Source organism: Spinacia oleracea, chromosome 4 (assembly GCF_020520425.1).
Source record: "Spinacia oleracea cultivar Varoflay chromosome 4, BTI_SOV_V1, whole genome shotgun sequence".
Classification (NCBI taxonomy): domain Eukaryota; kingdom Viridiplantae; phylum Streptophyta; class Magnoliopsida; order Caryophyllales; family Amaranthaceae; genus Spinacia; species Spinacia oleracea.
In genome coordinates this window covers 66,906,839-66,922,556 of record NC_079490.1, presented here as the reverse complement: position 1 = coordinate 66,922,556, position 15,718 = coordinate 66,906,839, and the positions used below count along the sequence as shown (strand labels likewise).

The 15,718-nt window shown below is 35.0% G+C and overlaps 1 protein-coding gene across 1 annotated transcript; it reads right to left on the bottom strand.

Moving 5' to 3' along the window:
- Positions 1–9,482: 9,482 nt before the first annotated feature.
- LOC110796201 (alpha carbonic anhydrase 1, chloroplastic-like) lies at positions 9,483–13,314 on the bottom strand. Its single transcript, XM_022001233.2, has 6 exons — positions 13,142–13,314; positions 12,839–12,984; positions 12,633–12,736; positions 12,390–12,492; positions 9,913–10,092; positions 9,483–9,767 (listed from the first exon to the last, which is right to left on the bottom strand). The coding sequence occupies exons 1-6, from the start codon at positions 13,221–13,223 to the stop codon at positions 9,642–9,644; spliced, it is 741 nt and encodes a 246-aa protein (XP_021856925.2). The 5' UTR covers positions 13,224–13,314; the 3' UTR covers positions 9,483–9,641.
- Between the last annotated feature and the right edge of the window lie 2,404 nt (positions 13,315–15,718).

Below are 15,718 nucleotides of genomic sequence, written 5' to 3'. Positions count from 1 at the left end.
AGAAGAAGAAGAAGAAGAAGAAGAAGAAGAATATAAGAATAATTATTTAATCATTAATTATTATTTTTATTATTTATTATAAATAATAATAATAATAATAATAATAATAATAATAAATAATAAGTAATAAAAATAATAATTAACAATTAATAATAATAATACTATTAGTGAAATATTACTATTAATGATTATAAATAACCCGACACGATATTAACCCGAACCGATAAGAACCGAAATTCGGCGAAAATTGACCCATTAAATTCAAACCCGATTTACCCGATCTGACAACCGATATGATTCTCAAATCCGTTTAAACCCAACCCCTTTTCAACTCATTCCCGTTTAAACCCGTACCCGTTAAAACCCGAACTCGTTTCAACCCATACCTGTTAAATCCTAAACCCGTTAAAATCCGAACCCGTTTCAACCCGTACCCTTAAAAACCCGAACACGTTAAAATCCGAACCCGTTTCACCCCGTACGGCTGTACCCGTAAAAATCTGAAAACGTTAGTTATTATTATTAATTATTATTTTTATATATATATTATTAATTAATTAATTATTATTATTATTAATATTTATTATTAATATTAATTATTATTATTATTATTATTATTATTATTTTATTATTATTATTATTTATTATTTTTTTTTTTATTTTTTTTTTTAATTATTTTTTTTTTTTTAATAATTTATTTTATTGTTATTAATAATAATCATTATTATTATTTTTATTTTTATTTATTTTAATTATTATTTTAATTTATTATTATTATTATTAATTTAATTTATTAATTTAATTATTATTATTATTATTATTATTATTACTATTAAAAGTTTCGATAAGTTCCAATAAGTTCAGATAAGTTCAGATAAGTTAAAATAAGTTCAGATAAATTCAGATAAGTTCAGATAAGTTCAGATAAGTTCAGGTCAAATAAGTTGAACAGAACGCACCATTAAACGGCATTTATTCTCTCTGAAAACTTTTTAAAGCTCGGCGAGAAAGAAGTTTCGATAAGTTCCAATAAGTTCAGATAAGTTCAGATAAGTTAAAATAAGTTCAGATAAATTCAGATAAGTTCAGATAAGTTCAGATAAGTTCAGGTCAAATAAGTTGAACAGAACGCACCATTAAACGGCATTTTAACAGAAATTGTGTTTATGACACAACCTGAGGGTTTTGAGGATCCAAAGAATTCTAAAAAGGTATGCAAGCTTAAGAAATCCATTTATGGATTAAAGCAATCATCAAGGAGCTGGAATATACGTTTTGATGAAGCAGTCATTGACTTTGGCTTCCTCAAAAACGCAGATGAATCTTGTGTATACAAGAAAGTTAGTGGGAGAAAAATTGATTTCCTAGTATTGTATGTCGACGACATATTACTTATCGGAAATGACATTCCTATGTTGAACTCTGTCAAGATTTAGCTCGGGAAATGTTTTTCGATGAAGGATCTAGGAGAAGCACAGTACATACTGGGCATCAAGATCTACAGAGATAGATCTAAAAGGATGATTGGACTTAGTCAAAGCACTTATATCAATAAGGTGCTTGAAAGGTTCAATATGGATGACTCCAAGCGAGGGCTACCTACCTATGTCTCATGGAATGACTCTAAGCAAGACTCAGTGCCCAAAAACACTGGATGAGCGTAGACGAAAGAGTGGGATTCCATATGCATCATTGATTGGTTCAATAATGTATGCTATGATATGTACACGCCCGGATGTTGCGTACGCACTCAGTGCTATTAGCAGATACCAGCCGAACCAAGAGAGGCACATTGGACGGCTGCCAAAAATATTCTGTAGTACCTGAAAAGGCACAAAGATGATTTCCTGGTCTATGGTGGAGATGATGAATTAATTGTTAAAGGCTATACGGACGCAAGTTTCCAACCCGACAAAGATGATTTCAGATCACAGTCTGGGTTTGTCTTCTGCCTCAACGGAGGTGCAGTAAGCTGGAAAAGTGCTAAACAGAGCACCATTGCGGATTCTACAACTGAAGCGGAGTACATTGCTGCATATGAAGCAGCAAAAGAAGCTATTTGGCTAAGGAAGTTCATAGGTGAACTTGGTGTAGTCCCCTCCATTGTAGGACCAATAGCTCTATATTGTGACAATAACAGAGCTATTGCACAGGCAAAGGAGCCTAGACACCACCAGAGAGTCAAGCATGTACTTCGTAGATTTCACCTTCTACGAGAGTTCGTGGAAAGAAAAGAAGTCGAGATAAGCAAGATTGGAATTGACGACAACATCTCAGATCCATTGATTAAACCTCTTCCACAAGCGAAGAACAACTCGCACACTGCAGCTATGGGAATCAAGCATGTTGGAGAATTGATTGATGTCCTTAATAAATGTTTTAAAGTTATAGAGTTTAATACTTTGAAAAACGTTTTTGGTTAACCATTCATATAAATGAATAGAAATTCATTTTTCCATTTAATTTTGTGGTTTATTAAATGATGAGTCCTTTCAATTTGACGATATATTAAAGATAGACTCTCAGGACCTGTCCTGTGACTAATAAATGTCTATCAAGTGAACTTGAATGTCAAAAGTTGAAAATGGTCCCTAGTCAGAAGTTTTCTATAAAGGTGGACGCATAGAAAACGCTAGACGACTAGAGTGCAAGATGACTAGTATTTTTGTTTCTTAAACTATGTGGACATGGCAATGTCGCAATCATTTGCATAGATACTTACTTGAGAAGATTAGTATCGAACAGACCTATGAAACTTTACTGTAAGAGATGAAAATATGTCATAAGTAAATTTCATTACATTATTAGACACTAATCCTCAATACCTGAGTGATTTCAGATTACTTGTTTGACAACTGGTTACTTTGACGTTGTCAAGCGTTGCACCATAAAAAGAGACTATAACGGCAACGCTCAGGTAATCACCTATCAAACAAAGTCTAACCTCAAGATCACAAGATTGGGATTGCCCTCCTATAAATCGGGATGAGATGCTGAAAGTTGTACAAGGCCACTCGGAGAGCTAGAAACTAAAAAATGCATGGTCGTGCTCAGATTAATCATAGGATATGATTATCTGTTTATTTGATCAGTTGAACTCTGAAACCGAGGAATACCTCTTGACATAATAAGGATGACTACTCTTACCTTATGTTCATGAGCATGCATCAAGCGACAAAGGAATTAGGAAATGCACACTTGTCCCTAAGGACAAGTGGGAGACTGAAGGAAATAATTTTCTTTGTCCAAATATGCATTTAATGCTAAGTTTAATAAATGCGGTTTAGTATTAATTAACAAGTTATAATTTAGCGAGATCAAGTCAACTGAATGCCTAGCTAGAGGCCTCTTTAGTTCAAGTGCAATTAATAATATTAATCCACAACTTACTCTTGACTGAACCCGTAGGGTCACAGAAATAGTACGTGAACGGATCAAGTATTTAAATGAATATATTATTCATTAAGTACTCCATTTATGAACATTCAGAAACGACGAATCTCGGTTCCAGTGGGAGCTGAAATCGTCAAAAGGAAAAATAAACAATACTCCGAAGATGATGATATTGCCGGAAATAGAAATAGGGTTCATGACGGAAATATAAATATTATCAAAGTCGTAGATGTTGCCGGAAACAGAAACATGGTTCGTATCGGACAATATTATGGAAAATAGAAATATTGCCGGAATCGGAAATATTGCCGGAAACGGAAATATTACCGGAATCGGAAATATTGTCAGAAGAGGAAATTATTTCCGGAATCGGAAATATTAACGGAAACGTAAATATTTGTTCAAAACGGAATGGTTTCAGGAATCGGAAAACGAATCGAAAGCTCGACGAGCGACACGCCGACAAGCGAGCCGGCCCATCGCTCGACAAGCAAGCAAGGCAGCAACACATGATGGGCCGCGCCAAGCAAGCAAAGCAGCAGCGCCATGGGCCGCGCCAAGCAAGCAAGGCAGCAACAGCTCCATAGGTCGCGCCAAGCTAGCGAGCAAGGTAGCAGCTCCATGGACCGCACCAAGCCAACGAGCAAAGCAGTACTGGCCCGCCAAGGCAAGGCTGTAGAACGCTGGGCCTTCGGCCAGCTGCGGCTATGGCTGGGCCTAGGCATGCACGCGCACCAACGTGGCCCGTTGTGGCTGCGTTGGATTGCTTCGTTTTGGGCTCCAAGAAAATTCCGATTGCTTAATTCTCAAGTAACCTTGGATTAAGTATTCCTAGTCCTACTGGAATTGAATTAATTAAGAGTTTAATTAATGTTGCAATTCTAATTGAATAAGAATTTCAATCCTAGTAGGGTTGGTAATTCTATTCCTAGTAAGACTCAAAATCCTTATTTCCTACCCTATAAATATGAGGCTAGGCTCTCATAATTATATACACCAATTACAAACTGAAATCATATTCTTTACTCTCATTGTGTTCAAGGGAGAGCATAATATAGCCTAACCCGAATACATAAAACCGTAAGTAAAATCCTAGTTGGTTAAATCTAAGGCGGATCCGAACGTGCTGTGGACATTCTACGGAGGGGCAATTTTTGGGGCTCTAAAGACTTGTTCTTGTTCGGTTCGGGAACAGCTAGGGAAGGCACGCATCACATTGTATGTATCCTAAATTATGCTAATTGACTATGTGGTAATTAGTTTGGATTCTGGCTTTATGGTTTTTCCACTTGAATTATATTATTGTAATATTCATAACCTAACATATTGACACGACTCTTGACTCATAGATTAGTTAATAATAAGCTTCGAACGGGCCTAAAAGAAATATCCATAAAAGGAAGGGTGTTGGGAACCCACCCAACACCAAAATATAAAAATAAAATAACTTTTAGGACCATACAGACAAAATTCCAGCGCATAAAGAAAATGAAACAACGTCTTGTATCATTAATAGGAGTACAAGTTTTCCGGAAAGACTCTCCCCATTGGCCATACTCGAGGTATATATGTTCCATGAGCTTTGAAGCTTGTTCTGGTTGCACTTTACGTTTATTAATATTTTCTAACCAAGTGAACTCAAGACACAACACAAGGCATATAACAATAAACAACCAAACAACACTCCTTTTTAATCCATTAGGACTAGTGATCAAAGATACAAGACTCAAATGATATTACTCCCATGGTTCCTTCTCAATATACTATTGAGATAACCTGACATGCCCATTAACAAGCGGGTGGTGCACTAGGCACAAAAAAATCCTTAGTTCAATTCACATAGACTTTCCAAACAAGCCCTACAAACGGGGTAGAATAAATGGTGCAACGAGGCACGAATACTTGGCTCAAAATATGCTAGACATTACGTACAATAGCATAAAAATAATCCCTTGATGTGAAACACCCAAACATGCATGCATATAAAACTTGAACAACATGCCTGACATTAAATTCAACCATCATAAATAATCACAACATGCTTGTTCAACAAAACGTAGTTCCACACTAATCCATTCATGCTTCGTCACCACATCAAACATGAATCTATAACAATATAACATGTTCGTTCATAACATCAAACATGAACTCATAATAATCCAGGTCACATGAATCACACTAATATAATATCACATGAATCGTCATGAAAACGGTCGTCACCCTAGACATGTACGTACCTTGAATACCTAAGTACGAGGGCCACTTTGTGAATCAAGGCTTTAGATTAGAAATCTCCTCCTATCATTAAAATAATGAGATTTAATTATTATTATTCATGTTCATTAAATTTCCAGCAACTTTATTAACTTGTAAAACACTTGAATTAATTAGAAATCATTCGTTTATTAATAAAATAATAGTCTCAATTGAATGGTTAAAACCCTAGCATGAAATTAATTTATTTTTATGCATAAAACCATTAAAAATCGACGTTTTAAGTCTTTAATATATTCTGAAATATAATTGATTATCATAATTAAAATAATCATCTAATTATGATAATCAATTAGCCATTAGGCTTAGATTAAAACCCTAACCCTAATTCTCCATTAAAATCATTTAAAACATCAAAAAGAAATACTTTATTTATTAATTCAAATCTGAAAATTTCAATAAAACATACAAAATCCTCAAAATTCGGTGTTCATAACCTATCCCAACAGCTTAATCAATCATAAATCAATATAAATAATAAAAATCTATAATTTTCAGATACATAATTGAAATAGAATAGATTATGAAGAAGAGAACTATACCAAATCGGCCTGTAGCACGGTACAATCACGAATTGGATGTGATTGGGCGCAAAAGGATAAAAAATATATGAAGTATAGTGCACGGCACACACACACACACGAGTGCTTGTGTGTGCGGGTGTGCAACGCAAGCAGCAACACGGCAGCGGGGAACGCAGGTTGTGCGAGCAACAAGGGTAGAAGCACTCGGCAAGGGGTGTGCGGTGCGTCGAGCAACAAAGGCAGCAGGGGTGTGCGGTGCTCGACAGAGGGAGCGAGAGAGAGAATTAATGTGAGGGTTTTTAATGAAGTGGGGATCTAATTAAAATATGATGGGTATTTATAGGTTCCCATAATCCCTAAATTGCTAGGCTTAGGAAATTAGATATTGACTTGCTTTGATGGTTGGGTTTGAATTAGGAATCTAAATTATATTCCTTGACTGGGCTTAGTCATAGAACGAGTTGGACTTAGAATTAATTCAAACCATTTAAAAATCGAAACCCAATTAATTTCCCGACTTCGAATATTAAACTCTTTTAGTATTAATTAAAATAATAAATATTCTAATTAATAAAATTTCATTTAAATAATCCCTCTGTCCCAGATTAGTTGTTAAACTTTCCTTTTTCGTCCGTCCCAGATTAGTTGTTACACTTCTAAATAAGGAATGACCCCATAATTATTATATTGTCTCTCTCTTCCCACTAAATTTGTTTTTGTCCCCACACCCTCTCTCATTCAATTAAAAAAATACCCCAATAATCCTATCACGTCTACTTTTTCAATAAAATAACAATTGATAACCAAACAACCACTTATCACCTAAAACTTTGTGCAAAGGTAAGTGTAACAACTAATCTGGGACGGAGGGAGTAATATTTAAATGCGATTTAAATTTTAAAAGTCATAAATAAAAATACGAGGTATTACACATGTGATCAGTGTTGGAAGAGAAGGGGTTGTCACTACAACGTTGCAACTACAAATTGATGTTGCATGGGATTAGTCTAGTTACCGCGTTGGAATGGGTTGGTATCTAACGTCCGAGGGAGAGGTCTTTTCTGCCCAACAGAAGGGGAATATTCTGGAATGGTACGGTCTGCAGCTCATGTTGAAGCTCAAGCTTGTTTGGGTGGAATGAATTGGTCTTTGTCTCATGTTGAAGCTCATTTTCACATATTTTTCAATTCTGGTTCCCAATTTACTAAACGGTAGCTATCAAGCTAGTCAACAACAGTAGGTACTTGATCGGATTTGGCAAAATAAGCTTCTCGGATAGGAGAGCGTTCCCGGGAGTTTCCTTTTGAACAAGATTAGTTTTTTTCTTACTCATTGTTTTTTTTTTCTGTTTATGTTTGTTTGGCGATGTCGAAAAACATGTTAGGTTATGATACATATGACAAAACATAAATCATGCGGAAAACCTTAATGCCAGGAAACATATTATTTACACATAGTCATTTAGCATAATTTAGGTGCATACACTTTGTAGCGTGCCTTCCCTAGCTGCGCCCGAACCGAACAAGAACAAGTCTTTAGGACTCCAAGTGTCGTCCCTCTGTAGATAGTCCACAGCACGTCCGGATCCGCCTTAAGCTTGACCAACTAGAATCGCCCTTAAGGTTCTAAGAATTTCGGCTAAATAGGTTGCAAGTGTTTGGCTGATTTTTGCTTCAAAATCTTACCTTTGAATACTTCAATGTTGTATATAAATTGGTGACCCTAGGCCCCTATTTATAGAGTTATGGAAAAGGACTTATAATCCTATTAGAATACTAATTTAGTTTAATTAGAATCCTGCTAGGACTCTATTAAATAAACTTTATCTATTAGGATTAGAATTTAATCATATGTCGAATCCCGATAGCTTTAGGATTCGTATAGCACGTAAACGAGCATCGCACGAGCACTGTTCACCCGCGCGCAGGCCTTGCGGCCCACGCTGAGCGCACAGCGCCTCGGCCCAGCTCGCTGCTTGTGATCCGCGGGCGCGCCCAAGGCCTTGGCTGGGCCTGGCCTTGCGCTGGGCCTGGTCGAGGCTTGGCGTGTGGTTTGTTGCGTGTGGCTTGCTGGGCGACGACCTGGCTTCGTGCTGGGTCTTCGTCTAGCGAGCCTCGTCCGATGCTAATTCGTACGATACGCTTCCGATTAAATTCCCGATTCCGGAATTCATTTCCGATACGAACAATATTTAATATTTCCGATTCCGGAATTAATTTCCGTTTCGAACAAATATTTAATATTTCCGTTTCCGGAATTATTTTCCGATTTCGATAATATTTCCGATTTTGACAATATTTCCGTTTCCGGCAATATTTCCGATTCCGGCAATATTTCCATTTCCAATAATATTTTCCGATACATACCATGTTTCCGTTTCCGGCAACATCTACGACTTGGATAATATTTATATTTCCGATACGATCCATATTTCCGTTTCCGGCAATATCATCGTTTCCGGAGTATTCATTTCTTGCTTTTGACGATCTCAGCTCCCACTGAAACCAAGATCCGTCTATTCCGAATATCCATAGATGGAGTATTTAATGCCATTAAATATTTGATCCGTTTACGTACTATTTGTGTGACCCTACGGGTTCAGTCAAGAGTAAGCTGTGGATTAATATCATTAATTCCACTTGAACTGAAGCGACCTCTAGCTAGGCATTCAGCTCACTTGATCTCACTGAATTATTAACTTGTTAATCGATCAATACTGAACCGCGTTTATTAGACTTAACATTAAATGCATACTTGAACGAAGGGCATTATTTCCTTCAAAACAAATCTTCATCTAGCATCCTCCTAAACTCCGGGGGACGGAGTTGTGATTCATGAACCTCTTTATCATGTTGTTCCACTCCATGATTTGCGACAGCTAGTCTGCCCCCTATTAATTTTCTTCCCCATAGCCCCAAAGGTAATAGGAGCAATGAAATAACGTAGTTTTCCATTCAGGTTTGTTGAGCATTTTACTACAAATTAAGTTTCACTATATATATATGACATCGGCTTAAACTTTCATGATTCACTAAACTTACGAATGATGCATGTGTTGTTAAATCGTCACTTCTTACGTTTGTATCCATGTGTATTTTATGTGGTAAACATTTGTTTAGCTTTTTATTTCCATCATATGTAATTTAAACAAATTCACCCGGCAAAAGGAAAAAAAAACATTCTAATATGAGCGCATTCTAATATGAGTGCATCTGATTGGCCTGGTAAATACCGAAAATTTGTCCGACACACCAAATTCCGACATTTGGTATTATTGTGCGAAAACAAATGTGTTAAAAAGTAATTTCTCACAAAAGACTTATAAAAGGTTGTTTCTCATAAGAATTATAAAAAGAAATAAATAAAATACACAAAGAGGAAAAAAGTTGTACTAGGTCTTTAAAATTTTGTCTGAAGCTAGACATCCCATATTATGCAATGCTTAATGAACTAAACCTCATCATAAACCTGAACCTTTCTTCCATTCAATGGCTGCACGGGCCTTGCATTGTTCTTGTTCTCTTGACAAAGTGGAGCGCTCAATGCAGTAACTTGTGCCGCTGAAATTGTTTTAGCCTACACCAAAAAACCCCCGTTTAAAATGTGTTCATTCCTAACCATTATCATGGTACTTGTAACATGTATCATTAATTTTAGGATTTAGTAGTCGCATTAATTAGTAGCTCAAACTGTTGAGTATGTAATATAAGTGTATATATACCTCGGAAAGGACATTCCAAATGACATTTTCGGTACAAGGAGGGGAGGTGTTAGAGCCAAGGTATCTATAATAATCGCGTGGCCATTTCCTCAAGAAGCTCAAATCAAACTTTGGGATGTCAATCCTTTGTTCATTTCCAGGACATGGTTTCTTTGCTAGTTGTTCAAGCTGGGGCATTAACTAAAAAAGAAAGACAAATATCCAATCAAATTAGGAAATAAACCAAATATTTTAATCAAAGGCTGGTGATATAAAAACATACATTTTTCTAAAGGGTAAAAAGTAAAAACATACATTTTTTTTATTTTTACGCTTTCAGTTTTAGTCATTTAAAAAAAAATTACATTCTACTTTATTGTATTTTTAACATATAAATTTTACATTTATACCCTTATTTGGCTAACAATAATCTGCAACTTACAATATTTTAGTATGAGAATCCACCATAACTTGCCCATTCATAATATTTTAATATTAATTTTCATCTATGTATATTGTTGGACAATTTATAATCGCCCATTTTACCATTTGTTATCTTACCGTCACATGGTCACCAAAGTTCCTTAATACTACATGTGTTATGGAATTAATTTCATTACCATGTCAATTAAAGGACTAGGTGAGCCATATTTAAACATGTTTACCGTGCAAATAATAAGCGTAAAAATAAATTAGGAATGGAGGTACTATATAGGATAAATACTGCATGTGTTACGAAATTAATTTCATTACCATGTCAATGAAAGAACTAGGTGGGCCATATTTGAACATGTTTACCGTGCCAATAATAAGGAGTTAAGCTAATAAATGGGGTCTAACCTTTTAAACTTTTCACCGTTTAGGACCCATACCTTTTTTTTTCACCGTTTGGGACCTCATTTCCCTTTTCCGGCCAAATTTAACTAGAGTACATTAAAAGGTTAGGTCCTTGGGTTAAAAGGTTAAAGTACATCAAAAGTTTGAGGACTAATCTTTTCGTTTTTTCACCTTTCAGGACCTGAACTTTCTTTTTTCACCTTTTGAGACCTCATTTAAGTTTTCATGTAATTCCAATTCAATTATTAAAGTTTCTAATCATTAACATATAATAAGCTCAAATTGAAATAATATGTAACTTAATTCATAAACTTAGCCCATATATAAATTGATTTGGGTATCAAATAATCTAATGAATAAAGAAGCAAATAATTATTTACAAGCTGATCATATTTTATAAATTCGGTATGGTGTCCAATGACAATAGAAGAATTAAGCAATTTATATAGTAGAGTACGATATTCATACAATTATACTCAAAGGTTTACGGGGATGGTGGAACTAAAAATACACTACGAAATTTTCCGCCCGGGACCCAAGTTGTTAGGAAGATCCGCCATTGATGGTATATCCTCATAATTGTTTGTGGTTTGTTTGAAGAATATTAATAATGTCCACACAAAAACGTAAAAATAATAAAAAATAGGTTAATTTTAAACGAATTCTGATTTTGATCACAAGTTAATATATCATACTAGTTCTTGATTGTTTTATGAGAGTAAAGACAATTGGATTATTTATGCTCATATTTGATGAGTTATTTAAATGATTTATGCTTAACTCGATCAAAATTAATCAGCAATTTCCGAATTAAAATTTATGACCTCAAATTTTCTATAAACATATTCAAATCCGTTGTTATTGGATTACGTAAATTAAGTTTCAACTATTAAAGGTCTTATGAATGAGTAAAGATAATCTATGATGTTTGGAGAAGAGTACTATGTAGTTTTAATTGTATGATGGGGTTTGGGGAAGATGAATTATTATTATTATTATTATTATTATTATTATTATTATTATTATTATTATTATTATTATTAAGAAGCGATTACACAATGTTGGATGGGAGCCTAGCCACTAATTGGGCTCCAACACCCTTATTCAAAGCAAAACACAAACGATGAAAAAAAGAAAACGAATGTTATTATTATTATTATTATTATTATTATTATTATTGTTGTTGTTGTTAAATATATTAATAACAATTATTACATAATAATTAATATAAATAAAAATATTAATAACTATTATTATAATTATTAATTTGAGCGCTAACTTTTTTTTTGCATTTTCTGATTTTTTTTTATAGTAAATAACGTTGGTATAAAAAAAATGGATATGAGGTCCCAAAAGGTGAAAAAAAATATTCGGGTCCTAAACGGTGAAAAAATCAAAAAGTTAGACCCTAACCTTTTTCTTAATTTAGTATTTGAGTGATAGTATGGTTAACGGTGAGTTAAAATATGGTTAACTAGCCGGAAAATGAATATGAGTCCCCAAAAGGTGAAAAAAAAAGGTTGAGGTCCTAAAGGGTGAAAAAACCAAAAGGTTGGACCCCGACCTTTAGCTTAACTCCAATAATAAGGGTAAAAATCCTTTAGGAACGGAGGTAGTATATAGGATAAATAGTGCATGTGTTGCGAAATTAATTTCATTACCATGTCAATGAAGGGACTAGGTGGGCCATACTTGAAGAGAATTGCCACCACCGCACGGCTTCCATCAGGCGCTTCGTGTACCTGTTGTACCTCTGCAGCATATCTTATATATGCGATCGTCAAAATATATGAATAATAATTAGATATAACATAATTTTGACTAATTAACATATTTAGCAATTACTACGTACGTAAGATAAATTGAAAGTAATAAATAGAGATACATGACAAATAATGGCTTACGGGACGCTATTAAGACGATGCTCAGATGGAGTATGAAACAGAAGTTGCCTCAAATTGTATGGCTTGCCATAAATTTTCAACCCTCCATTTCCGTTAAGTGATATCTGCATTGTAAATATATACGCATATTATCATACAATACTTAGTAGTATCTCCGATCCGTTTCATAGTATTATTCTTTGCGAAAAGGAAAGTGATTAACGTACCTCCAAATGTTTGCCATCACAGACTAATGTAGCCTTCTGAACATCTAGACTACTATATTGTCTGTCCAACGGTTCTAAGGTTTTGTTGATTGGAGATAAGTATGTATTTATGTCAACTGGGGACTGACTCTTTCCAGCTGAGCAAACTGCAATTATATATTTCAACATTCAACTATTATATATACTTCATAAAAGTATGCATGCATATCGTTTTTTATTTTATTTTTTGCTCAAATGAGATATAAGAGAAATAATGTTATAAATTATATAAGTAGGGAGTGGGGATTCGAATTTGTGAAATACCTGAGGCTGGCCCTGAGGCGAAGGCACCGATGACCAACAAGGAAGCACCTATGAAGAAGGCCAGGATAGAATTGAAAGCCATTGCAAATTTGCAATGCGAGTACGTATTGCACAAAATAACAATCAACAATTAAATTACTAAATTAATTAAGAGAAGCTTTTCTTTGTTTCTCCATTTTTTCCATTTACCATATAATAAACTCTTTTTTTAACTAGATAATAGGATATTTAGCTAAACTTGGCTAATTGATCCCTTAAAAATCTAAATACCAATCACACACTTTACCGTACAAGTTACAACCGGTTGTAGTTTTTACTAATTATATTGTGCTTATTAAAAGATGAGCTTTATTCGGATGTTTTGTCAAAATTTTGAAATTAACTGAAATTTATATTTGTGCTATTTATAGAAATGACGTCACTCACTAAGTTAGTGTTGATGAATAATCATCTTGGGCACCACAAATTAAAGAAAATACATAAGCATGCATGCATCACGCATGTATGCTTCTAAGAATTGCTTGCGTAGTAATTTTAAAACTTAGTGTCTAATCATTTAAGGGGACTGAAAGTGGTTACCAAACACTTCTAATCATTTAAGGTGACTTATATGATTAGTGTCTAATCATTTAAGGGGACTGAAAGTGGTTACCAAACAGAGCCTTAGTTTGTAAATGAAAGGCTTTGATTAATTGTTAAAAAGAATGTTATAGTTGATTCAACCTAGGTCACACAAGTTCTTCCTTGGTCCTTCTCTAGACTTCCGAAATGGAGTTAAATGGTCCCTAACTTAGGGTAATTAATTATGTTTGCTTCCTGCTCCAATCCCACAACTAGAACCTTAACTAATACTATAGGCCAATTAGAAATGGATTCACGTGAAGGGGAATGATAAAGCTCACTCTAATCCATGAAACTCCGCATGTGTTCCACATTGGAAAAATAAATCTCATAGGCAAGGAAAAGTGTTAAGATTTGACCCCAAATCATTACATGTGATTATCTCACAATGATAAAAGAAAAGAGATATACTTTCTTAATAAGACTAAGAACCTTCTTTCCGTAAAACTAGACCTCCTTTTATTTTGAAATGGACTTTCTATGTCCAATATAATCCATCTATGTATAGACAATAGTGTATGTACATAACCTATATTATGAGGGGTGAAAACATCCTCTGCACGTCCGCCCTTTTGAAGGGGAAAGACGCGAGCGTTTTCCTTGGTACGTCGCGTCAAAGTGATGACATTCGATTAGGATAATTAATATACTTATATTGCTTAAACTAGTGTATGGAATTGCAGGTGAGTTTTGATTTTGTAGGAGAAAACTCACAAACTCATTGCTTGTGATACAAGAGTACAACATTTGAGGAGGATCAAGTATTTGGCCACAAGAGCTTACATCCCTTATGGTTTGTAATTGAAATCGCTCAAGCATATATCCGTGGAATAGAGATTGGTTTTGGGTGTAAAGTTACCAATACGGGGAGTGTTCAATATTATCCCTTATGAACGGTATTTATATAATAGGCTGAAACTTCGTTTAATAAATCAACAAGCAGACCGGAGACAGTCAAAAGAGGAGTTAGTCAACAGGCTTAGGTTTTGGGCGGTGGTGGTGGTGGTGGGGGACAGGTGGGGGGGGGGGGGGGGGGGGGGTGGGGGAGGGGGAGGGATTGTGTTTTGGGTTCTCTCAATCCCTCTATCAGAAAGAGGAGTCTTATTGGATGATAAGAGATGTTAAACTAGTTAACTGAAGGGGATATGAACTCAAAATTCTTTCAAAATTAAGTCCTGATTAGGCGTAAAAGAAATAAAATTGAAAACCTGTTCTCAGATGTTGGGGATGAAATTCCCCCTGATTAAACTTCTAACCATATTGTCAATTACTTCAAAAAGTTTTTCTCCTCTAGGTCCTCTCTCAATTTAACCTTGGTATCTTACGAAAGTAATTTATGTGATGCTCAATTCTCTTAAAAGCATTGGGGAACTATGTGGAAAGACATTCTGGCCTTTGCAAGAAAGTGTTTCTCTGATTATTCCTTCCCGATTAATGTCAATGACAGTTCAATATGCCTCATTCCTAAGACTGACAACCCTTTGAACATCAAGCAATTTAGGCCCATTAGTCTTTGCAGCACGAGCTATAAGATTTTTTCGAAAGTCCTAGTTCATAGAATCTGCCCCATGCTAAATGTTCTTATCTCGCCCAATCAGAATAACTTTCTCCCAGAGAGTGGTTGTGACACTAATTACATAGCTGCTTCTGAAATTCTCTACTCCGTGAAACAAAATAGGGTCAAAGGGGATGGTTTGCATTAAAAATTGATCTTGAAAAAGCTTGTGATAGAATGGAGTGGAGTTTTATCCGGTTTTTTCTTCATAGACATGGGTTTGATAAAGACTATACAGACTAAATTATGAATTATGTATCCTCCACTTCTTCTAAAATCCGCATTAAGGGTGTCCTTTCTGATAAGTTCAATGCTTCTAGGGGTTTGTGTCAAGGGGACCTTATTTCCCCCTATTTGTTCATCATTGGTATGGAATACTTATCCTCTTTAATCTGTGAAGC